Genomic DNA, 26,919 nt, shown 5'->3' with positions numbered 1-26,919 from the left:
TTTTTTTTTTTTTTTTTTTTATCTCTTTTTTGGTTAATAAAATGAGGAATTTTACCCACAGAGGAAAGCTCGGATCAGCTATATTGATTCTAGCCTACTTTAAGGACCTGGAATTATAAAGTTCGCTTTGGTCAATCTTATGCCAGCAATTTTCCTGCAGGCTTCAACAATACATTGCAGGCTAATCTTAATTTTGATGCCAATCAAAAGAACAGATTCAGTAAAACAGAATTAAAAATATATTTCCTTCTTGTAGCCTTTCTTCCTTTTTCTTTGCTTCCTTCTTTTCTTTTGACCTTTTTTAGATCCCTCTCTTCCTTATGCTTTTCCACACATTTTTCCTCCCTACATCCTTGTTTTTTCCCTTGGCACTTTCTTCCTTGTCATCATTCCTTCACTCTTCCTGTCCTTCATTTAAGTGTTTTCTTGTTTCTTTCAATCCTCAATAAGCTTTCTGTCCTCTGGGTAAATACTGTAATAATTGAAGTGTAAGGTTTTAGTTAAGTTCCTCTCGGTATATTGCAGCCTAGTCAAAAGATTTGTACTTTTAGGGTGATTATTCATAAAAATCAATGTTTGGGATGATTTCATGTCTCATGATTCCTCCCCAGAGATGCTTCCTTTCTGTTCTGGTTAACATCATAAAAACAACCCCTGCTGTGAGGTACACATGTAAACAGGAACAGCGAAGAAATAAAAAAAAACAGAAAAACAAATTATCTTTCTTTGTCTCCATTGGGAATTTAAATAATGCAGTTTTTATAATGTATTTTTACGTATTGTTGTGCTTTACTGTGACCACCGTAAACAATTGTGGGAATATGAAAATAAGCTCCTTTTTTGAAAAAGATTATGTTTTAATAAATTAGTCTCAAAATCGTTCATCTAAGTTGGTGAGGGGAGGCGATGAGCTTTCAAAGACGTCAGAAATATACTAAGATCCTAATTTAAACATATCTTGGCAATGATGGAAAATGAAATATCCCCTGTGGTTTAGCTCTGAGAGAGTCCAAAGTGGGGCAGCTAAAATAAAAAGCAGCAGTTTTTACGCATCAGCAGCACTATAGGAGCACCAGAACATCCCAGGTGGCTAAAATCAAGAGGATGTTGATATAAAATACCAGAAGAGCAGTTTGTGTAGGTCAGCTCTTCAAAATGGAGATTAATTGTGCAGATTTCTTCGCTCTGTAATTGAGGATATCGCTTCAGCCAGTGTTTGTCAGCCAACACACCATGCTGCAACTAGAGATTTCTCTGGTAAAAACACTGCGACACACATTTTTTGACATGCGTCTAGATTTTGTATTCACAACACATTCATACACAGATGATCTGGTTTCTCCTACTCCGCATATTAAACACAAATCCACAAAATCAAACTCTGGGACTCCCACAAGGCCAACTGTATTCCATCTAGAACAGCATTGTGACAATGATGATGGCTGCCAAAGCCTTTTAGAGCCTCGGGGCTCTGCTGTTAATGAAGCAGCTCACTTTAGAGAGAATCCCTGTAATGAAGGCACGGCATACACCTAATGCAAAATCACACACCCTTGCACACTTCAGCAGCCTGACACCAACAACATGTTCATAGTCCCTTATGAAATCTCACACACAAACTAACAGTGAAATCATTATCAGCAGCCAGAAATGGTGTCAGGGGATTGGCCTGGCTCCATTAAAGTAAATTAAAGTTGAGGTAAATTAGTGGATGCTTAATAGGATAAAGATAGCAAGACAGCTATACACAGTGTTTGTGTGCTGGTGGGTGTGTGTGGCTGATTTTTATATATCTATCAACAGAACCTGTCTAATAACCTTTTGTTGTTGCAGTTTTTTTTTTTTTTTTTTATAAAATATTTACAATGAAGAAGTTTATATGTATTGATCATTAGCTTACAAAACCATGTCGTATTCATCACTGTCTCTTGAGCTGGATTAAAGCCTTATGGATTGTGATGATATTATCCTCATATTTCTAGAAATTTTTAAATAAATTATTTTGATCATCCTAAATGAACAGAAGAGAAGAAAACTGATTAATGTCACATTGTTAGAAGAATGTGTGTCTCTTAATGAATGTTTCCTTTTAAATGTGTATTGTGACTGTGTGAGTCCCCTACATCATTCCAGTCAGTGGAACAAATTTGCTCTGACACTGCAATCCAACCAGAGCAACTCTGTTGTTTATCTGAGCTGCAACAAGAGGACATAATTAAGGACCCAACTTAACAAAAGTAGCATTGCAAGGTCTTTTACATACTGGAGGCAAGCACTCGAACTAGCCAGATTGTTTCAAAATGGTTCACTTTGTCCTAGTATTATGTCTTAGTTCACCTATAGAATGCCCCATTTTCCTCTTTTATTCCAACATATAGGTTAATCTAATTCACTTTGTGCCCTTCTTATATATGCAGCATAATGAATCCTTTCTATTTTCTTCATCCCCAACTTTAGATCTGTTCCAGAAGTTGTTTCGTCAGGACTTGCTGGTGGCCAGCTTGTTCCGCAATTTCCTGCTGGCAGAAAGGATAATGAGGTCGTACAACTGTACACCAGTCAGCAGCCCCCGTCTCCCCCCAACTTACATGCATGCCATGTGGTAAGACACTCTCACAAACAGAGCTCCTGGCACAGGAACACAGATGCACAGATGTCGGTGGCTTTTGTAGAGCTGGAGGTTAGAGGAAAGAAACGAGCCACCCTTAAGGCCCAGCTGTTTTTGAAGACAGAGAGCAATTAAAGGCTGAGAAGAGTTTCCAACATATTCTTAATTAGCACACATGGTGCAATTTTCTTCATGTAACTGTAGATACATTTAATGACTGGATATTTTGAAAATCAACTCGGATATTAGGAAGAGACAAAACAGTGAAGCTTGCCTAGAGGCAAATGTTTCTGAATGTTAAGGGATTGCTTATTAAAAGAAAACTGCTTCTTACACTGTTTTAATTTTTTATGTTTGATTTGTTTGGGACAAATCAAACATCTGTTACTAAGCATATTGTTCAAAATAGTAAAATTAGTAACATAAATAGTTCAATTTAGTTAAATTAGTCTAGTGCCAGGTCTATAAAGCTATCACTATCTTTAGAGGCGCACTTTTGTCCTATCAAAGCTCATTAAGTCAATATGATCTCCCCTTATGTACAAACTATCTATTTGTCAACCAGCTGTCGATCAAATAGCTGCACTGCACTCTTTGGCTGTGTCCGAATGTCTGCCCTAACCCCTATATCCCTCAATCACTATATAGAGCAGGGACTAAATGGGGGACTTCTGGTGAACTCGGGTAGCTGACCGTTCAGACAGATGATCACTAATTTTCACTAATTGGTAATGTGACTCCGCCCCACCGCACGGTGCCTGTGCATTTTGTTTTTATTTTCAGGCCACAGTGACAACAAATCCCATAAAGCTTTGCGAGGAGAGCTCTCCTCACAAAGCATTATGGGATATATCTGCTTGTTAAGGAATTATGGATGATCACTACTTTTCAAGGGGTATTGTGGAAAATTTCAAGTCCACTACTTTTTCATCCACTAGACATTTGGACATTCATTTAAAATGGCGTAACCACTGTGAAGTGATTAGGGTGGACATTTGGACACAGCCTTAACCTAGCTTGGTTACAGGAGTCCTGACATTGCCCTGCTCCAGTTTGAGGACTACAAAGTAAAATCCTATGACAGGACAGCACTCTTACAGCACACTGCAAGGCAAACTCTGACTTTCCCTAAGTTCTGAACTATCACTGCGTTATACACCAACAAGAGATCTGTGCTTAAGTTCTTGATTTTGAACACTTAATGGGACCCGTTGAGAAGATTTTAAACTCCATTCGAGCTAAGGCCAAGAAGCACCAGAGCTTCAAGTTGTTACTGGAAAAGTGCCCTGCATACCACAAGGATCTCCTCTTTCACACGGACGTGAGATGGTTATGTCCGGATAAGATACTGCAATGCTTTCTCTCTTTGCTGAGAGAAATTAAGACTTTTACGGAGAGTAGAGGAGAAGATGCAACTCTATTAATGAATGCAGAGCGGCTTCTTGATCTCACCTTTCTCAGCGATGTGACGGATAAAATCAACCAACTCAATATGGAGTTACAAGGCAAGGACAAGCATGTGTCTGACATGATCAGGTCTGTCAGCCCATTGAGCTCCCAAACAGACATTGTGCATTCAGCAAGTTAAAATCAAAATGTTGTAACACTTTCCCTCTGTGTTGAACATGTGTGAGAGTAACCCAGGTGCAGCCAGTGCTGTAAATGTTAAAACATTTTGTGATTTTCTGGCAAAGCTTGGGCAATAGTTTTCAGACAGATTTGTGTGACATTTCTGGCAAATCCGTTCATGGATGTGCTAATTTCTGAAGACTCGTTGAGCCAAATGAATTCAAAAATCTCTATGAGTTGACATTTAAAATGTGTGCTTTATTTAGGTCTACTTACCTGGTTGTGTCTGCTTTTTCTGACATGAATGTTCTCAAATCCAATCAAAGGACAAGACTGACTGATGAACTCTTGCATGAGTCTATTAGAGTGAACCTGATTGGCTGCACTCCAAAATAATCATCTCTAGTTGACAATATGCAGTGCCGGTCATCACACTGAATTAGCTACTTGTCATTTCAATGATATACTTGTTTGGTTCTTTAGTTGTGATTTCAGATGGTAACCAGTGGATAACCTGTGAGTAAATCATCCATAAAAAAAAAAGCATGGTCCACCATGTGTTAAGTTCCGAATCTATTTTGTGAACAGAAATTTAGAAGAATACAAAATAAATTTAGTTCAGGCAAAAACGGCAACAAAATAATTTTTTTCTGAACATAAGTAGCTCACGTTGGTTTTTGTTAAATTAAACTCACGTAGCTCATGAAGGGTGAAGTTTTGGAGATCCCTGTTCTAGAGAGTGTAAATTTCAACAAGTTGTCCAAAGGCATTTAAGAAAAAGACAGAGATTCCAAGTCAGTTAGGCTAAATCAGGGCCGCTTGTTTCTGGTTGTCAAACAATACAATTAAGTTCAGATTATTATTCATTGTGGTTAAAACGTTGGCTGTCTGAGGGATGTACCATATTGCATCAAGTCATTAGACATGAACTTGGGATGGCTTTTATACATTTCTATACTCTAACCCAGACCCTTTCACTAACCCTAACATTACCAACCGATACCTAACCTAAATTGAATTCACACCTTCGTCTTAAACCTTCCTACAATATGCTTGGGGGAAATTGGACTTGCACCATATCCACAAGGTTACAAATACTTGGCCACTCAAACACACACATCCTTGTCCTGCTATATAAACTGAGGATTTTGTGTTTACTCCTATTAACTTCTATGGATTGTCAGTACTTTTAAAGCCTTTCTATGCCCTAATCCTGACAATTATCCTAAGCCTAACAAATGCCAAAATAACTCGTTAGGTTATCACTTTACAACAAATGGGCCTCACTTTGTGGGTAGAAAGAGGAAAAAGTGTTGGTCCTCGGAAGGTTAGTAAATAATACCAAAAACTGTCCTATAAGTAACATAAACAAGTGCACACACATATTGTGGTAACTTCAAAGGTGATCTTTAAAAGGGAGGTTTAGGGGATGTTTTTGAGGAAACATGATCCCAAATGGGCTCTTGTCACAGGGAAGTTGCTGTTCTCATGCTTTTGTTTGTTCCTGACTCAACAAAATTCAGGTGACATGAAAAAATCAATAGCTTCTGTTGTAGATTTTGCTGCTGTTTGTCCAGCAGTGATGCGACAGATACTTTATGTCAAAAACTTACAGTACATTGGAGCCCTATCCTTCATTTAAAACCATGGATCTATTAGCAAACAACATGTAAACACAGCCTTCTGGAGTTGCTCTGAGTATACATTACATGTAAAAAAAACAAAGTTAATTCCCACAACACTTCCTTTAATAGGTACTGGTTTGCAGCTCTAAGCCAATGTGTGTAGGTGTTTTTTATTATGTTTCTGCTTTCAAGCATATGCAGATTCTTCACATACTTTCTTTACATCTTTTTTAGATCTTGAATGTACAAGGTGTTGCTGCCTTAGCAGGAAAAACGTATTTTACAGAGATGATAATTACCAAAAAACCAAAAGTAGTAGATGGAAACAGAAGACTTGTGGTAGTCAGAGGGTAAACTTCTTTCTTAGCTTAAGCTTTTTTTCCATTTCAGATAGAAGAAATTGCTCTCACTGCCTTTTAGGTTATACTCTGTCAGTATTTGTTTAAAAGAAGTTGAGCTGGAATTCTTTTAACATTTTGCAAAAAAAGTGGATCCAAAATGTAGTTTTTGCTTAGTTTGTTTTGCATCAGAAAGTTGCTCTAACTGTCTTTTGGTTTTATCGTAGGAGTCTTAATGCATCTTAGTGAAGTAATATTAACGCACTCAGCCTTCTGATTTCCCTGTATGTTGAGGTAGTGCTCCTCGACTGAGGTCTTGACTTCACCTAGACCATTGAAATACTGTTATTTTCTGCCTAAGCCATTCTGTTGGAGTGTGGTTGCTGTTTTTAGCATGCATTGCTTTCGCATGACCTATTTGTGACCCTCAAATGACTTGATAGTTGTGTTTGCCCTCTCAAACACAGTGACCCAATAAGCTGAAGGAAAGTTAATGGTTCTCGGGTAAATTTCAGTAGTGGTTCCCTTCTATTTAAGAATAGTTTCTGAACAGATTACCCTTAGTTTCCTTCAGTCACCTCTGTGTTGTCAGCAGAACAACCCCAGCCTGGGCATGGCTGTATGTAAGCACATCTAGAATACCTATCTCACTTTGTCCCGCTCCTGAACAGTCTGCACCATTCTGGGAAGTTTGATTTAGAACTAGTTTTTCAGTGTTTTCCAGAATTATACATGATTTGGACAATGCCAGTTTTTTAAACTTTATTGCATAGTGTATTTTATAGATTAACTTCTTTGAAGCAATGCATTCGTTTTTCTGTTAATTTAGAACTTAATAGGATCCTGTAAAATCTGTAACATATTGGTCATTATTAAAAAACACATTTTCCTCTGTCAATATGCTCTACCCAGAACTCCTCAAGGGGAAACATTAAAATTTCACCTGGTTTAATTTCTGTAGAAACATATCTTTGTGGAAACTTTTTCTATCCGATTGTTAATTGAAAAAATAATCTGCAGATTAATCGATTAGCAAAATAATTGTTACTTGCAGCCCTGGTTTTATTCTTCCATGATTTGTGTTATGATCAAACGAAGAAACACAAAAGGAAAAGAAAATTGGTAGGAACGCCCTATTTAAATGATGGTTTTGCGCGTTTTGTGGTTTGCGGCATGGCGAGTTTGGACAGCAGAAGGCGCAAAAGGAAATTTGACCCCATGGAAATGGAGGTATTGGTGGATGAAGCCAACAAACATTTAAGTGAGCTACAGCAAAGAAGTGTGCCTGTCACACAGAGGAACACTATATGTGAACAAATCTGTAATAAAGTAAACGCTGTTGGTGAAACCTTGCGAACAGTGGATGAAGTAAAAAGAAGATACCAGGATATTAGAAGGCGAACCAAAGAAAAACTGGCATATAACAAAACATCTGCGAACAAAAGAGGAGGGGGCACAGTAGATGAGATGCCTCTGACCAGCATTGAGGAACAAGTACAGCTGACGTTCTGTGAGGAGCAAATCACTGGAATTGCAGCTCCAAAATGGCAATGCTGGATAAACAAAATGTTTTGATGATCGTTTCCTCATTCATTCCAAAAATATTCACACGGAGTGAAAAAATGCGTTCTCTGCGTCTCCTTGCTTCATTTCGATGTCTCCTTCTTGCGACAATAACCGCTGCCATGTGTGCGCAATTACGCATACAGACCATTTGCACCTTCTTTTGAAACGTGTTAAATATAGAGTCAGATACCGTTAGCAAAATTGCTTTCAGGTTTGATAAATCACTTTGCGAGTGCTAAATTAATATATTTACATGTTCTCCTCCCACAAGACGCACGTTTGCGTGTAAACGCCCCAAATTGCATATTCATTGCAGAAAAAGTACTAAATGGATAAGAGGCGCTATTTAGCACGTTTTAAAGACCAAATCCTTTTAGCACGCTGTTGATAGATCAGTTTGTACATTTTTTAGCGTGCGCAGTGAAATAGCTCACGTTTTTATACACGGAAACCTTTGATAAATCCGGCCCATAGTGTGAGAACAGCATTACAGTAATCTGCTCCTGCAGCCTTGGTTTAGGAGTTGTTCTCAAATCACCTGCGCAGAACCTTCTGTTTTATGTCCATCATATACAAGTACTGTACTATGGGCAACTTATTTAGTGTTTATTATGAAATATGAAATGCCTATTCCAGACATTAAACTGTGCTTGTTGTTTATTTTAAGTAAAGGGACAGATTACTCTGTACCTGGGGAATATGCATATATGATTTTGAAGGGAATGCATTCAGAGTATTTAAACAATGCCTCTTGTAATCAGCTGGTGACCCAGTTTGATGTTGCATTTAAGTAAACCTTCCAAGCTTTTCAAATATTTTTATGATTTCATAAAAAAAAAAACAGCTTTCACTGATGTTAAAAACCGCAACATGTATTTTATCTAAGAATCTGCGCTTTTGCGTTTGTGTTGTCCTGCTGTATTTCCAAAAAAGGCTTTACCTCCATTGGTTTTCTCAGCAACAGGTTTCTTTTGCCGCTTGATTTTTCCAGCATGTTTCCTCATTAACACACGTGTTTATAAAGCCCTGCTGCTTTGCACTGAGTAAGAACAATTACCTTATCATCCATCTTTCTTTAGTTAAACAAACATCTCACCATCTTTTTTTCCCCCCTCCACATCGATTTCTAAAAATGCCTTCCTCTGCTTCTCCCACTCATTATCTGGCTTGTGTTGGCAAAGCCTCCGCGAGAGGCTCGTTGTGTAACCACCTGGCATGTCTTCCTGTAACAAATACTGCTCTTTACTCCTTGATAACGCTGTAGTCTTTCTTTCTCACTAGTTCATCCCCATTAGCTGAGATTGCGGCTGCTTTTCAGTGTTTGTGGCCCAACAAATTGGGATTTCACAACACCACATGCAGTATTAAGCAGGATAGAGTAACGACTCAAGAGTGTTTTAGGAGTGCAGAAAACCAAACTGGGAGGGCAATAAAGATTGTAAGTGCTACAGATAAAAGGCAAGTAGGAAAATAAAAGTTTGGGCCAGCATGTACTGGGCCGGGGAGAATGGAGAGGGGGGGAATAAGTACTTTAAGGGCTTGCTGATTCATGTTAGTGTCACAACACAAACAGCTATTGTTATTCAAATGCAGCAGAATGGCGTAAGGCAAATGAGCCTACGGCTGATTACTCCCTTGCGAGCCGTTTCAATGCCAGTAGAGTGTCCGTTTTATATTGGTGGATGTTGTTGCACCACTCTCTGCGGGCAACCGGAGAAAAGAGCTTAGTCAGCCGCCAAATGCTCCCCTACACTGCCCTGCTGTTGGCTGTCCCTCCATTTCACGCTGAACACACACACGAGCTGTGGTGATGAGTCACTTTTTCGTTCTTGCGAGCGAGTTAACGGTGTCATGTTAAACTTGGGACAGCTTCCATCTTTAGAGTGCATTCTTCCTGATAACATGGTGTTTGCCTCTATCATGATGGGTTCCATACATACCAGCAAGAATCGATCTGTGCATTGAAAATGTTTTTTCTGCAGAGCTTCAGATCAAGTTAGGAAACCTATGTAGTGTTTTCGTACCTGATTTGGAAAAGTACACATTAGGTGCACGTTAAGAAGTGCTTGCTTTGTATGAGCTTTTGGTCATACCTTCTATTTTACTGTTATTAAGAAACTGTATATGAAAAAAGTTTACAGGCATTCCAAAAAAAGAAAATTTAAAACTATACAGAGAGTTTACAGGCTTTTTAAAGTTTTTGGAACCTAACAGATTTTCCACTTTTTTTGTTGCTCTCATTTAAATGCTTTAGATCATTTAACTTTTTGAATTCAGGGCAGCATAACACAAGTATGCATAAACAGGCTGCTTAGGGATATCTTCAGCATCTAAGCCAGATTAAAATCCAGTGTTTTTTTTTTTACTTTCTGCAATCCACTTTAGATGATTGTTCCACTGCATGATCCTAGTGCTTTTAAACTTTTAAGTTTCTCCTCTTTCTTTTGGGTTTTTTACCATAGAGCAGAGACAATGGCTCCCGTCAATCGCTGCAAGTTGTCCACTTCCTAAAAAGCACCAGAGAACTACATTGCCAGCACCATGTTTGACATTTAGGAGTACTTTTCTGTTACTTCCCTCCCAACTTCAGTTGAGTTTTATCGCTGTAGACCTAATTAGGTCTAGTTTAGGTACAACAGCATTGTATGTAGCTAAAGAAGGCCGTTTGAAGAGCAGCATCTCCTCCAAGAAATGCACTCAGCTTTTCTCTCTCAAAGTTTTAACAAAAGCGCTAACTCTTTGTGCTGCTGCGGACAGAAATGCCCCACATCAAGCCACCTTTAAATGTTTTCATGTTGCACATTCATCAGGGAGTCCATTACATGTTTTGCTCTTTGCTGTCAACTAGGAATGCAGCTCTATTATATTACACTGGAATAATGGGAAAAGCCATTTGAGTAGTAGAAAGAGTCTCAGACAGAGTGAACTTGGCGTCACTCATTCAGCATCGCATTACATCGCTGTGCGTCGACTGGGAGCATGAATCAACCTCTAACTCATGCTAACCAAGAGGAAAAAGCCCCACCGAGGCTGCGAGTTTAATTTTCTGCAAGAAGAAGGAGCTGAAAAGTGGAGACTCGAGGAGACGGACAGAAAGGGAGAAAAGAGAAGCTGTGATAAGGTTTGATGTGGGTTGCATAACTCCATGAATTAAAAATGATGACCATGGGAGGAGAGCTGGTGTATAGCAGGGGGGGATTAAAGGCTCCTCACTGCCCTCTGCAAGACCCATTGGATGGGAATCTAAAGCACGCGGAGAACAATACAGGAGGGACTATCTGGTCTGAGAAAAATGGATTTGAATGTACGGTTATAAACGCCACCTTAGTCCTGGTGTTGACCTGCACTGACATACAATCTAAAAATCAATGTAGCTGTATTTGACAAGATGTGATCGAGGTAAATGAAATACCTTTTGATTCATACATTAGACCTGGATAAAATGCTATTTTCAAACCCAGGTGGTCTAAAGAGTCTATAATATGTTTGCATCCAATCAGTTTTATATATAATCATAAGTAATGCATAAAGGGGTAATTCTTTTCATTTTTAAACATGACTCTGCTTTATTAATATACATTTTAAGAAAGCTTATATGCATAAACCCTTCAACACATGCATCATTACTGCATCATTTTAGTTTTACTGAAAATAAAATATTTATTACAAGCACCTTATTACTCTTCTCTTGTATTCTTTTAATTATTTCCTATTGAGGTAGGATGTTATTGCCACAAATGCGCAATAAACACCTACCGGTAATTATTTTCATCATTACTGCCATTAATATGTTTTATTTACTGCGTCATCGTTTTATAATTCTTTGTTGTGGTAAAACTTATTTTAATACAGGATAAACTTTTCTATGTGTTATTCTGCTACTTGATTCTGGTTGTTTTTGAGGATGATGTAATTCTTTGGTCTCTGTGCTAATTCTCTGCAGGCAAGCCTGGGACTTGGCCGTGGACATCTGCCTTTCTCAGCTGCCTACCATCATCGAGGAGGGCACCGCCTTCAGAGTAAGTGTGCACACACACATGTAGTTGAGGGATAAACCAGCACTCTCACACTTTTAAAACGTGAACAAATCCCGTTGCCGCTGTTTTTATAAGCGACAATGAGAATGTCTGTGATCACAGGACGTTGAGCCTTGATGGATGGCTTCTGTCCTCTGCTGATGTCCATGAACACCAAACTGTTCTCGATTGCTTTGCAGCTTTCCTCCCTTCAGCACCAACACCTTCTCTAATAATTACTCATACTCACACATTCTCAGGGGATAACATTGTAAAATGTCAGCTCTTATAACTCAAGCGTGTGTCAAATAAAAAACGGTTTTCTGAAACCACTGGCCCTGCACTTTCAGCCACCAGTGTGTTTATTGTTATATTTACTGACATGGCAGGGGACTCTGATAGAGATGCTGAGTTCAATGAAAACATGCTGCAAGAGGCTTATTGAGCTGATGATGAGCTCATATATCTTGATCGACTCATTTTGATTCTGGATGGATCACAGAGTTGCTACCTGTGTTTTGGCCCTTTAATCCCCCCCCCACCACCACCAACCCCCAACCAACCTTGCCCTCAGAGGTGAGCTTCTTCTCCATGGCTCCCCTGGGGGTAGTTTGCCTTCCTGGTACTCAGAATGAAAACACTTACCAGCATCATAATTAAGCCCCTGAGGAATGTTAAAGCAGAGCTTCCCGCTCTGTGTTGGATTCAGAAATAGAGTAGTCTGCTGTTCTTTGGCTATGCGCATTATTTTTTTGGTGCTTTTTTAAAATTGGTGCTAAAAATGCATATAGTCAAATCAAACCAAAGCATCTACAAAATAAACCAAAAATCTCCAAAATGTCTTTTTTTTATTTTTGCTTAAATTTTGAACAGACTTTATTGTTGATCTTCAAAGAAACTTTCATTCGATTAAGACAGTTTTTAATACTAATAATTCTCAGAATGTAAAACACTTTCAAACTTACCTTGGCCCTGTGGAAAGATACGTTTATGTCTTAGGGGCTGAATTTCTTAAAACATGTTTTTTACACACAGAGAAGATCTTCAAAGAAGGTGTAAAGTTCAGCAGATGGTGCGTGCAAACTTATTAATAAACTTGTGCCTTTATCACTATGCAGATCATATTCTAATGACCAAATTTCACAAATTCTTGGGTGATGGATATGTAAATTAAAACATTTACCAGATACAAAGCAATTATCTAAATCTAAAACTCACTCTCACACTTTTGCAGCTTTTTTAGTACTTTTGAATATCAGGCGCAAACTTGCATCCAAAAAAATCCACCGCAAATGAGGACAATGCCAGAGAGATTCATTGCGTATTTAAACATTTTGAGGCTGTCAGAAAAATGTATATTAGAATTATATTAATACAGAAAAACATCTGCACAGGCTGACACTTATGCTACGTTCGGACCGCAAGCGTTAGAAGCAGCAAAAAAGCTTCTGCTGCCTAATTTTGATGCTTGTCTACATTAAGGTGAGATGCGTGTCAAGAGCAGCTTTGACGACTCTCGACCCGATTTGGTTAAGCCTTTGTATTTTTTTCTCAAAATTAGAAATTTGGGCCATTACCCACACTAAGAGGACTATGAGGCAAGTCAGAAAATATTAATAGAAATAAGTAATTTTAAATGGAAAGCTCAGTACATTACTTAAAATTTTCCACTACTTCAGGCCATACTAATTTATTTTACATTTTTAATTCTAGAAATTGCAACCTAAAGTTATTCCTAAGCCTGTTTACACCCCTGATAGATATCAATTTTTGATAATTTGAAACATTTATTCTTTACATTTATCTTTAAAATAATGTCAAAACACTATTTATCCTTTTCAATACATTTTGGAAAAGTCTTCTGACATTACAGCATTTAAACCCTTGAATTATTTGCTGACTAGCAGTTTGTATGTTTACTCTGTGTTTTTGACAAGTTATAGTTGGTGAAATGGATAAAGAGGGTAGGGCTTTTTTCCAAACTACTTCATCTATTTTTTCTGTTAGTCCTATAAACAGATTATCTTTAAGATGCCATCTACGCAGCATTCCCTGTAAAAACCACACACCAATGAAAAGGTCAGGGTTTCAGGGAGTATTTTTCTCCGGCTACGATTATTCATGAATGAATCCATCAATCCTTTGCAGCGCTGCTATTTCCCTCCTCAACATCCATCAGTGAACCAAACGATTGCATAATTCCTGCTGTAATTTCACCTCGCAGCATGATCAAATAACGTGCAGCCAGCAGCCAATCGGGCAGAGGGACGGGAAGCTGAGTGTGATTGATCGGGATTTATGTTGTTACTGCAGTGCAGTGTCATCTCTCAGCTCATTATGTTGGACCCTTTATGAAATGATGAGCTAGTCGCCGCGGAGTGGCTGTGTGTGTTTGAGAGTCAGCTCTGTGCGAATCTCTAACATCTGTTACATCTGCTGTTTGTGTCCACAGCACAGTCCATTCTTCGCAGAACAGCTCACTGCGTTTCAGGTGTGGTTGACTATGGGTGTGGAGAACAGAAACCCTCCTGAACAGCTCCCTATAGTTCTGCAGGTATGCACACACACAAACACGTCATAATGTTTTATACTCATGCTTTAGCCCAGACATGATCTGCACACAGATTAACATCAAAGTAAAATTTATGCTAGTTTTTTTTATGTTTCGCTTTTTTTGCTTTAATATTTTATGTCCAATCTAAACAAACTACAAAGATTTCAAATTGGTCAGTATTCTTTCTTTATTACTTCCATCTATCGACCTATCTAAAATATTTATTTATTTATTTTATGAACTCCTTTGCTTGTGTTCCTTATGTCCTCGCTTTCTTCCTTGCTTTCTTGTGTCCTACCTTCTTTCACTCTTCCATCATTTTCTACAGCCCTTATATGCTTTTTCTTCATCTTTCTTTTTATTTTTCATCCTTTTTTTATTCTTCTGTCTTTTCAACTGTAGAAAAATCTATCTTAAATGCATAAAAAAAATGTATGTGTTGATTTAAAAAAACAAAACAAAAAGACAACAAATAATTCTTAAGATAAGTCATTCCATACCATGGATTTAATTTTGGGAAGGCGACTTAACCCCTGCACATTTTCAAACGTCTCTTTTGGTCCCCTGCACTTTTTACTGTCCAAAAACATTGCTATCCTACAGTACGCAGACATTTGTCGAGCACTAGGATCATGCAGAAAACTGCGGTCAAATTAAAGCCCGCGTCCCTGAGCTTAGACCACCAACAAGCTCCTTATTGGTCAACCCTCTTTTTTTGTGTGTGATTGACTGTCACCGCTGTCACTCCTGACATGTTCACTTTATAAAATATCTGAATCAGGTCTGTGATTGATGGGTCAAACAAGTTAGTTATATTAAAAAATACTTGTGTCAACCCCCCCCCCCCCCCCCCCCACAGGTGGTGTCATTCTAAAATCTCCTAATAGTCTGTTTGAAACTGTAGATAGAGTACATCACTAGTTAATGATGCCTACAAGCATTGGGATTAGTACCAAGTAAAGTGGAATTAAGAGATTAATGCTATACATTGAATTATACTGCAGGCTTCAGCCTTGTTATCAATATTTAGCTCTATACATGCCGATTTAGGTACATTAGTTTATAATCGAAGCTGAAAAGAACAAAGGGTGATGCATGGTTTGAAAAGAAAAAGAAGAGTCTATGAAATTTTATTGCATCGGTTCTTTCTTCAAACTACCAACATTGCTATATCATACTTTTCACAATATTGTTCCACTTTTATTGACTAGGTCCTCATGAGTATCTTTTAGAATCACACAGTAACCTGTGATAGTCTATATAAAGCCTCAAACTCACTGCGGATCCAGACAATTGAATTGAGAAAGCTTCCTGGAGGGGAATTGAAACGTCTTCAAACCTTGGAAACCATGAATTGATTACTAATGATCATCAAAACAAACAAACGTATCCATCAGTTAGTTACCGGAAGAGGATCTTTGCTGTGCTTTCTGTTATGTGCTTGATTCAGTTAACTTTCTCTACTTCTGGCTTTATTTAATCTGTTTTCATAATTAGCACTTGTGCAATGATCATATTAAGGCACTTCATTTGCATGCATAACATCCAACATGTGTGCATACACAAGAGTGGGATGGCTTAGAAATCAGTTGTTAAAACTTTTCTACAAGTTCACTGAATGCTTGATTTCTTTTAGACACTGAGAAAGTGAGGAGAGCATGCGTCTGCAGATAAAAAGAGAAGCAGTGGATAGATTTACAGCTTGGAGCATAATCTCAGCCTGAGATAGAGCACATTGTATTCAGTCAGAACCAAAAGAGCATTTTTATCTGGAAAGCTGTTACTATCAGAAACAGTTGTTGGTGACATCCTGTAGGATTAAATATAATATTCTGATTAACTATTGCTCCAGATTACAGTTATATGTGCTAGTCAAGCCTGCAGTCCTCTGAAGCAGGGTTCACTGACCTTTTTAAGGCAGAGGGCTACTTCATGGGTACTTTTTTTTTAATGTATAATGTTCCTTTAGATGTTTTGCTATGAAATATCTATAAATGCAAATATGATTAAAAAAGAAGAGCAACAAAATAAAATAAGTTTCAAACTGAGCCCACTGGAGACTTCTACTGTTTTCAAAAGATGGCTGAAGGTACCATGTGGTCCTCGAGGGCCCGCAAGCACCATGTTTTCTGACCCCTTCTCTAAAGCATGCAAAATCAGTGCATTTGAAATCGGTTATTCCCCCTTTCTGAACAGATTTGTCACTGAATCTGTATATTTTGTGTTAGAAAATTACTTTAGAATAAAAAAAAAACACAAACAAAAGTTTGATACAAGAAAAAAAATGATGGAAATCTTGATTTTGGCCTGACTAATAAGTTTTTGTTGACTTTTACCCATGACTTCTCCGAATCAAAGCCTTCCCCATTATGTGAACTATATCTTTAAACCCACTCTAACTGCATAATGTGTTGCTGTTGGCAATTCCTGAAATGTAAAACTATGGGTGATGCAGGTTGCACAGAAAGGGCTTTATTTTCCATTATGAAGCAATAGCATCTTGATTAAACTCACCAATCATCTGCCAGGATTGCACCTGGAATATTACTGCTACAGGGACTTCTTCTTATGCTGAGACCTGAGTCTTAATTTATTATAATTTATTACATCAGGCATTCTCTTTTTTTCCACCTCTTACCTCAGGAGCATGACAATCTTTGATGGAAGTTCAGTTCAGGACTTTCGGGCCAATTTCCTGTATTACAGCCCTATAGCTAAACCCATGTCAGTGGCTGCTGCTGTGCTTGCTTGAGATGTTACATTTTGGGGGGAGGGCTGCACTCTGATGCCGTGTTCTCGTCCTCCCACCTCTGCCGCCATCTTCCCCACAGGGTGGTACGCTGGCAGTGTGGCATTATATCACATCGTAGTAGCAGCATGGAGCTGTCCGTGCTGAATGGTAATTTCCTGCTGAGTCAGCGCGCTGCTAGCAGAGGCACATCCATACAGCGGGGCCCATCGAGACCCGTTAAAAGCCAAGGAAAAAGGCAGCATGATTGAAAGCATGTGGACAGTGTGCGTTTGCTTGTTTTGGAACGACAGGGAAACAGCTGCAGTAGCCTTTCAGATTGTGCATCTTCCTGCAGCTTTCTACTGTCATAAGAAAAAAGATCTGAAGGGTACTTAAGGTGTCTGACATGACAGGACAAGCCTGTGCACTTTAACACATAGATGTATTTACATTTCTTTAGGGTTTATGAGTTGATGTCAAAGTATTCTCACATTCCATTTAAAGGATGAATGATTGACACAAAGCAGGCAAAAAAGAATAAACCATCAATAATGCTCTTTAGTAAAATGAGCAACCAACACATCTGAGGAGGTTGGAAAAGCTGCGTTGTCTTGACAACAGCCATTTCATCTAAAAGGATTAGCAGATTGTGTAAAGGGATTACAGGATTTCTGTGTTTTGGTAACAAAGAAGAATTCACACCTATTTGTTCCTCTACATGCGATTATCGTTATTAAGCAACACGATGCACATAAAGCCTTAAATTTTTTTAGCATTTTGCAGCTGCAGCACACAGTATTAGGATATAAACTGGTAGACCAAATCAAATCTATGCATGATCGGGAAGTGGAAGGAAAAAGCAGATATGGTTTTAAGCTGTAGCTGGAGAGTTTTACCCCTGCTGAATCAGTAATTATTCCCCCCCATCTTTAATGCAAGTTACAGGAGCAACCCTGTCATTCTAACTCATGCCCTGCTGAACGATGCAGCTCTTTCCCAATCTGAACTTTTTTTTTTTTTTTGCAGCCTTTAACAGGTTTTCTTCTAGGTTTATGCTATGTTCACCATAACGCTTCTCTGATTGACCTTTTCTTGCACTTCTTGTCAGTTTACAGGGGTGGCCATGTCTTGGTTTAAAGTAGGGATCCAAACAATTTGGAAAAGAGGGCATTGCAACATACGATGCGTGATGATATTAAAAATAAAACACTTTTTTATTTCCACTCTGTTTTATAAACTATTCTTAAATGCCCACCTTCTCCAGAACTTTCCACGTTGTTTTTTTAATTCAAATGATGCAATTTGTTCACTCATTTTTCTAGCAAACCTTTATTTACAGATTTGAATCCAATTGTATTGGATTACATTAAAGGCCAGTTTATTATATTTTGGTGCTTCTCAGTTGCTACAGATGGGTTGCTTTACCTTCTACTTTTCTACTTTTGAATAAAGAGCTAAGAAGTTTGCAGTAGGAATTTGACAAAACGTGATGCAGTTCATGGAGCGCGAATACTTTTGCAAAGCCCGGCAAAATGATTCGCTCTAATGCTCAGACACACAGGGTGATAGGAGGGACTGCTTACTCACAGGTGTAAAACAGAGGTGAAGATGCGAGGAGGTAAAAACACACTCACGTTCTCTGTTATGTTGCTGCGTTGATCTGGGATTTTATTTCCATCCCTTCCAGGCCTTCTACTTTATGAATAATGCACACCCAATGCACTCGGTGATGATGAGAACGTGAGAAAGATATGGATTTAGTCAGCTCTATGCTTGCACCAGGGGGAGAGGTTCGGATTGGGTTGTTGCCCTGTGGCTTTTCTGCGGCACCTGCGTCACGTTCAAATACACCACATTCCCACGCTCCCCATAAGAACTGTAGGCAGCCACGGGTTCGGTCTTCCCCCAGCCTCCCCCCTGTTTGTATGGTCACGCTCGCAGGCCGACGTCCCCCTAAGGACTCTGTTCTTGTACCGTGTGTAGGTGGAGATGCTTGTGTGAGTCTGCGGTCCTCCATATGCTCGTTCCCACGCACACTGTGACAGTCACGTTGAGCTGGTCCGGTGTCCTGCCTTCACACGGGGTTTTAGTGCTTCACTGCATAATCTTAGCAAACATAAGCATTTGTGTATTTTTAGCACCTGCCATATGCATCCTATAATTAGCCCACTGTGTCCACTACAGCTATGGAAGTTATTCCCAGTTGGCGTCAGTATTTCATTATATCAGCACAGGTAAGATACAGCAGCCATTCAGATGGTGTCACACACTAATAACACTGTTAGCCTTTAAAAAATGGCAGCCAAGAGGAAGCACATAGCTGCCCACATAGGCATGTAATGGCTCTGGATCTGGCATGTAATGGCAGCAGAGGTGGTGGAAGCGCCACCTGTTTCACTCAACCCTCTCTGCCCTTTTCCCTGCTGTTCATTCTTCCTTTAATCTCAGACTTCCTTCCATTTTTGAAGGCACACCCCTGACAAGCGTTTTCTCGCTCTCTCTTGCTCTCTTTCAGGTCCTTCTCAGTCAAGTGCATCGGCTGAGGGCTCTGGACCTGCTCGGACGGTTTCTGGATTTGGGACCTTGGGCTGTCAGTCTGGTCCGTTCATCTCTTTTTTTTTTTATATTTAGACACTGCTGGGTGAATTTATGGAAGAGTCAAATCCTGAATATCATTACAGTTGTAAAGTAAAGTTCTATGTTTACATCTTTAAGCTTTCTCTCCCCGATTCTTTCCTGAGAATTGATCACTTGGAACAAACATTTATGTATTAAATTACTATGATGCATGACAGCAGATTTTGACAGAAATTGTCACCATCCATCATACATTGTCATAATTTATAGATGCCAGCAATTACCACCAGACTCACTTCTTCAGAAAGTCGGCTGAGAATACCAGTTAAAGCATTTTATACATTTCCAGTGTCACACCCTGCCACATCATCACATCATTACATCATAGATATAATTGTACATAAGGAGGCTTCACTGGTTCGAGCTATATCTAGATATTAGGTACTGTAGTGGTTTTAGAACAAGGACAACTATTTCATTCCCAAATCTTGATGTACATATTGAAGATGATTACTTTTTACTGTCCTAATTAGATAAACTGCATTTGAAATCACAACTCTTGACACTTAAAGGGGAACACGTTTTTTTTTTTACATTGGCCCCTTGATTTTAAGTTATTACATCATGTTTTACTCACCCATATTAGTTTTGTGTCATTTGGAGCTGTTCTGGAAATATTCAGTTAGGTTATATCCACGTAACGTCTTCCTATGGGCAACGACTTGAAGGCACAAACTAAACTGTTCATAATTTATTCTTTATGGTACGCCAGCATTCATAACATGAAGGAGAATCACTGTCCCCCAGACATCAATGGTTATATTTTTTTTATATTTATATTTTTGAAAAACAAAGCAGAGTGTGTATGACATCATCCGCGTGCGCCGGCTACCATTCATTCATCCTGTCCGCTGAACTGCTGCTAGTTTTACTCACATGCCTGGAAGATGTCTAGTGCTGCTACCACACATGATCTCTCTGTCGAAATGGAATTGAACGATTCAGATTAGCTAGCCGAACAAATAGAAGGGGTAGGGCGTAGCCGCCTGTGGCCCGGGCTGCCTGTCACAACTCCAGTCCGGCGCGCGCTGATGACGTCATACTCTGCTTTGTTTTGAAAAGATATAAATATAAAAAATATAACCGCGGATGTCTGGGGGACAGTGATTCACCTAAATGTTTTGAATACTGGCGTAAAGAATAAACCATAAAGAATAAATTATGAACAGTTCAGTTTGTGCCTTCAACTCGTTGCCCATAGGAAGAGGTTACCTGGATATAACAAAACCGAATATTTCCAGAACAGCTCCAAATGACACAAAACTAATATGGGTGAGTAGAAAAATGATGTAATAATGTAAAATCAAGGGGACAATGTAAAAAAAAACTGGTTTAAAAGGCAGGCTGTATTTGGGTTTAACAAGCACAGACATGGATGATAAAAATAATCCTAACAACATGCAGGTCACGATGGTGATAACTGTATTTTTATGGAATATATCTAAATAATCTGAGAGATTTGGAAATCTGCAATAAAACACTAACTTTGCAAAGTGGAAAGGACTGTCACTTGAAGTATGAAGGGTTTTAGAAAAAAAATCAAATCAAGTATCCTATTTACTCACGTTATCTTGATCTAGTGGCGTATTTTGTTTTATAATCTGATGCTCAAACATTTCCTAAAAGGGCATAAACAAACACCTAGTGGTGAGTATTGGCTTGTTGCGATACCATACGTGTCACGACACTTGGTTAATGATGCGATATTATCAAGATAGTGCAATATCACTATATATTGTGATATTTTTCCCAGCTATCAAAAATGAAATCTATTGATTAAAAAAAAGCATGTGCTGTATATGTTGAAAAGAATCCATGTTGTTTGGGGTTTGAGTCAGTCCACATCTTCTACTGTGACTGCCTCAACTACAGAAATAGTGCTGCAGCACACAGCAAATGGGCTCCACGGCCCTATCTATCTATTGGCAGGGCAGAAGTAGCTCATTGTTTTAAATAAAAGAAAATAAAAATGAATCCATATTAGGAACTAAAAGATTGATATTATATTGGGCAGACATGAAATCACAATATATCACCACACCGATTTTTTTCTCATACCCCTACAAACACCTGTCGGTTAAATAAACTACCTTTAGTTTAGAATTTATAGTCATATTTACTCCCTCTAGTAAATAATAAAGCTTACCTTCTATTCAGAGGGAATGAACAGTGAGTCACACGTTAGAGGGAATCCAATTATTTGATGAACAAAGAGTGGCAGCTGCTCCAATAAGTTTACACGAAGAGTTAATAACTTTAATGATATTATGTTTCATAGAACTAGATAAGTCATAAAAAACCTCTACTCTTTTTTTGCTGAGAAGAACACGTTAACTTTTTTCTTCTAATGATGGGAAGCAGGAACTTTTACCTTTACTTTTATTACATTAAATCGACTCAAAATGCTTTGTAATTTAGATCTTTTGTGTATTTTTTCCCTTTGATAATTATTAACAATAATCTCCCATTATTGATGTTATAATATAAAACCTTTATTCTTTCCTTACATGTCTGCATTTTTCCCTGCCCCGTAAACACTGGCGCTGAGTTTGTTTTTGTTTTGCAGGCTCTTTCTGTGGGGATCTTCCCATATGTGTTAAAGCTGCTCCAGAGTTCAGCCAGGGAGCTGCGGCCGCTGCTGGTGTTCATCTGGGCTAAAATCCTGGCCGTTGACAGTGTAAGTACTGTAAAACACTCACACACACAGATAAGTATTTTGCTCTTGTTTTATTCAATTCTTTAGTTGGTTCACTTTCATATTAATATAAGCAGAACACTTGGAATCAGCTTCAAATTGAAATTTATGAAAAAATAAAGAAGTTAGGGTTGCATATAAAATGTTGTTTAATCAATGTTTAATCAGCATAGTGACTGTAGAGGAATTTATTTTTCTGACAGCTTCATAGAGATAATAGAGTTGCTCCATAATTGTCCAGTAAAAGCATTTTGCCAGCTTCCTCACAGCCTCCCTCTGGATGAGTAAAACATAACAGCGATGGATGGAAGCAGGAGGGAGGTCTTTTACTTCAGTTGGGCTTATATTTAATTAACAATGACTGAATGCTTTAGGGCTAAAGTATCAACACAGCAATATTCTTGTTAGAAAACTTAGGGTAAGAAGTGGCACCACGTAAGAAACGGCACAAAACTTTTAAGGCCTTAGAGTCTAAGCATGGCATTCTGTTTTCCCCTACAACTCTTGCCAATAACAAACCATCTGAATGATAAAAAGAGGATATTTTATATATGTTTTATATAGTATAATTATATAGTATAGTTTTTATATATTTATTGATATTGTTGCTTTGTTAAACTAATGAAAAATCAGCTGCAGGTAAAAATTACAGTTTCATGATGTTGAAACCAAGACAATCCACATCTTTTAACAGTAACTGTTACCAATAAATGTTCTACATCCTTATTAACATTGTTTATTATCAAAATCTTTATTAGTGTTACTATAAATAGCTATTTTGGAGCCTAAAAAAGGTCTGAATACCAAATTTGTTTATGTGATTATTGATTTTTTATCTTTAAAGGTATTCTGAATGTTTTATTCCCTGCAGAATTTTAAAACACGGCTCAAGACTTACTTTTATTCACTGGCTTTTAACACTGGCAGGACTTAGTTGTTTTGAGGTTGTTTATTTAGCTTAAGCAAATTCATATTATTGCCTTATTTTATATAGTTATGCTGTATTTTATTATTTTATTGTGTTTTATTATCTTTAGCTATGTTCAGCACTTTGTTTTCAGCTGTAGCTCTTTTAAAGCGCTCTACAAATAAAGATGATGATGAGGATTTTAGGTTTCTGTCATGCAACCACTACTCTATAAGTTATTCCATGAGGTGCCTTATGATTTCCAGAACTTCCCAAATTCCTTGACATCAGAGGATTGTGGTGGTGTTCTCATTTTTGCTCATATGGCCATCCCATCATGCAGTTGGGACCGTTTCCTCACAAAATGCAGAATTGCCTGTTATTATGCAAGCTTTAGGCGCCTAAACCATGAGTTTCAGCCTGGTTATCGGTTAGTTTAAGAGGGTGAGAAAGATTTTCTCTAAGCAGAAAATTCCAAAGTTTTCACTGAGTATCAAGAACTGATTTATTTATTTTGTTCATATATTTATTTATGTTGTTTATTGGTCACTTTCCAAATAATGTGTTCAATTCAGAATGATTCTTCTATATTTTAAACTCTATGAGCCACAGTCCATGGTTATTCTTCCCTGTTGCTCATACATAAAGAGAATGCAAGGGATTTTATTTTTCATTCTATCTACATACATCTGCCTCATGTAGAATCAGATCCATATGTGCAATATGGAGGAGTGCGTCCTTCTCGATACGCGGGAGCTTCCTTTCTTGAAGTGTAAAGAGCAAAGCAATCTCTAAGTGGGCACTGGAAAAAAATCGAAATCTAGAGAAGTCATTTTTACTTAAAATAAGTGCATTTGTTTTTTGGATTGAGGAGGTAAAAGAGACCGCTTGCCAATGGAACAAGACAATTTACACTTAAACTAAGAAAAAGCAATTACATTATCTTATTTCAAGTGCATATTATCTAAATATCTTATTTTAAGAGTAAAAATACTCATTCCACTGGCAAACTATCTCATTTACCTACTCAAATTAAGGATAAATACACTTAATTTAAGAAATGTTTATTTGTTTCTAGATCATTTTTCCAGTGGGCTTAAATGAAATTTTAGCTTTGTGATTGTTCTCTTTGTCAATATAAGTTTTTTTTTACCAAGCTCATGTAACACAAAAAGGTCGGAGGCAGAATTAGAGCTCATTTTGAACAGAAGATATTGAGTACACAGTACACAATTTAGTACAAAATTCATGAATTGAAAGTGACTCCAGCTTCAGTTTGTGTAGATTATTAGAAAACTTACTGTTATATTTTGTGTTTTTTGGAAAACTCCAAGGTGCAAATCTACAAATTGCTTCATATCAGCTCTTTTTAAAGGGTTGTGATTTCATAATAGCTTTTTTTTTTTTTTTTTGTCAGCCACAGTGTTAAGAGTTTCTCTCCTGGGGGAAAGATAATAATAAGGCTAACTCTGAATGACGAGTGAAACCTCTCAGCTCTTCTCTCCATCATTACAGTCATGTCAAGCTGACCTGGTGAAAGACAATGGACACAAGTACTTCCTGTCTGTGTTAGCTGACAGTTACATGCCTGTAAGTATAAAGTGAATAATGTGATTGTTCCGGTTTCAAGTGATGCAAAGCTGTTAAATTATTAGGGTTGGGCAATAAAGCAATAATATGTATCGCAATAGACCCCTGATCAATAACCATAAAACAATACTTCCAAAAGAATTTCCTATAATTTTACTGAACTCTGACCCAGAACTGCAAAGCATTCTGGGGGATGTAGACAGAGGAAAGGATTTAGCCTTTAAACTCTTAACAGAAAAGATAACAAGGTTGGTGCTTTGGCTGACCTCTTTTTAAAAGTTACCTTTAAATAAGGTTAGGGTAACAGTTTTAGTCCGTCCAATCTCCGCTGGTGCTCATTAGAAATTGGAAAACAAAAAAGTTGCTCAATAATGAGTATCGATTGACATGAAAGGCTCATATTGCGATACATTTTCCAGCCATATTGCTCAGCCCTACCTACGAGGGCCGTTTAATAAGTAATGCCCCTGGCCTACTTCCAAATGTTTGATCAAGCTGAAACTTTGCATGTTAAGTATTTTAAATCTCTGTAGATTTAATAGCAAATTACAGCTCTGAACTTATTGTGGTTTCTGATTTACGGGAGAAAACGGGCGACTTTTGTTCTAATGAAAGTAACCTATAGTGATAATGTCTCATAATATAACCTTGTAAAACATTTCGCAAGGTCATATAACGGGCCTCACAACCACAAGTTACTTTAATTTAATCAAAAGTCTCCTGTGGTGTGAGTCCTTTCCAATAGATAAACCGGCTCATTGCTCGACACGCAACAGGCTCCATTCATGCTTTACTCAGTTCAAACACCTGTAAGTCAGAAACCACAAATAGTTCACAGCTGTAAATTGCTACTTAATCTATAGAGATTCAAATAACGTCACATGCAAAATTTCAGCTGGATCAAACATCTGGAAGTGTATCAGGGGCACTACTTGTTGAACGCCCCTCGTACCATGTTGGAGCTGAGAGATGGTTTTCCTTCTTTCAGGCTGAACATCGAACCATGGCCGTCTTCATCTTAGCCGTCATCGTCAACAGTTACAACACAGGGCAGGTAGGAACCAGCTTGACTTTACATGTGTGGCTCCAAACTGACCTCCAGAAGAAGTCCATGACAAATTATTAATTCACTTCTTTAACTAGGAAACAGGCTTCTCTAAGCGGCAGCTGTCATCCCTCTCACCTGTTGTATATATCCAGTAGATATTGCTTATGTGACAGTATTGTCGGAAGCAGTTACTTCTGCAGCCTCCGTTTCGGCCCCAGCCACCTATGTGGTGACACTTTATCACTAGTGAGTCACTTCCTTCTGCCCCAGCCTCCTGCGCGCAATCCCAGAAGCCTTTTATGTCTGCTGCTCATCAAATACCCAACGGCGAAATGTCGGGATATTGTAGCTCATCATTTCACCGAGTACACCAAGACGCCCAAACAATTCCTGAAAGGAAATATTAGTTATATTTCTGTCTAGTTGTGGTTGTTATTGGAGTCATTTATTTCCACTCATGTGCCCGTCTCTGATATTCCATTTTATAAATGTGACAAATCAAAGAACATGTACGTGCCGTCAGGCTCAGAAACGCCAATCCTTCATGGATATTTCTCTGTAAACCGAGCGCTCCCCTCGTCTCCTGCTGGTTTCTGTAAATAATAGATGATCATGACATTACAGAGAGACTATATTCTTGCTCCCTTTCTTCATTTTCTTGTTTATTTCTAATGTTAAACAGGAAATTGAAGGATTTAAAGCTGAAAACAAGTTTTTTTTTTTGTTTTGTTTTTTTACTGTGCAAAGACCTTCAGAAAGCTTAGCAGTGGCAAATTGTATTATAACCACAATTACATTTAATTAAGTTTTTTTTTTTGGCTAAGCTAATAATTATTTTTTTTAGTAAGCCTACTGACTGTTTATTAAACTGTTTTTAAATGCCTTGTTTTGTTTATTGTATGTCACAAAATTACATAAGAAACAACAATCTAATGGTAAAAACTCTAGGAGAGCTAGATAATATAATATACCATATAATGAAGATATAAGATAAATAATCTGTAACCTTTAATATTGTTTTAAAATAAAAACAAT

General features: G+C 38.0%; 1 protein-coding gene across 4 annotated transcripts in view; it reads left to right on the top strand.

The window, feature by feature from the left end:
• Nucleotides 1-26,919, top strand: part of rptor (regulatory associated protein of MTOR, complex 1) — a 214,629-nt gene that overhangs the window by 104,528 nt on the left and 83,182 nt on the right. For all 4 annotated transcript variants that reach the window (XM_015375832.1, XM_015375830.1, XM_015375831.1 and 1 more), the window contains exons 10-16: nucleotides 2,458-2,602; nucleotides 11,650-11,725; nucleotides 14,175-14,276; nucleotides 19,523-19,606; nucleotides 22,211-22,321; nucleotides 24,762-24,836; nucleotides 25,825-25,890. In XM_015375832.1, coding sequence (XP_015231318.1) covers nucleotides 2,458-2,602; nucleotides 11,650-11,725; nucleotides 14,175-14,276; nucleotides 19,523-19,606; nucleotides 22,211-22,321; nucleotides 24,762-24,836; nucleotides 25,825-25,890 — 659 coding nt within the window. The remainder of the gene's footprint in view (nucleotides 1-2,457; nucleotides 2,603-11,649; nucleotides 11,726-14,174; nucleotides 14,277-19,522; nucleotides 19,607-22,210; nucleotides 22,322-24,761; nucleotides 24,837-25,824; nucleotides 25,891-26,919) is intronic.

Source organism: Cyprinodon variegatus, unplaced genomic scaffold (genome assembly GCF_000732505.1).
Source record: "Cyprinodon variegatus isolate N-32 unplaced genomic scaffold, C_variegatus-1.0 Scaffold126, whole genome shotgun sequence".
NCBI classification, from domain to species: Eukaryota; Metazoa; Chordata; class Actinopteri; order Cyprinodontiformes; family Cyprinodontidae; genus Cyprinodon; species Cyprinodon variegatus.
The sequence above is the reverse complement of the archived record's forward strand: the minus strand, read 5'-3'. Positions and strand labels throughout refer to the sequence as shown.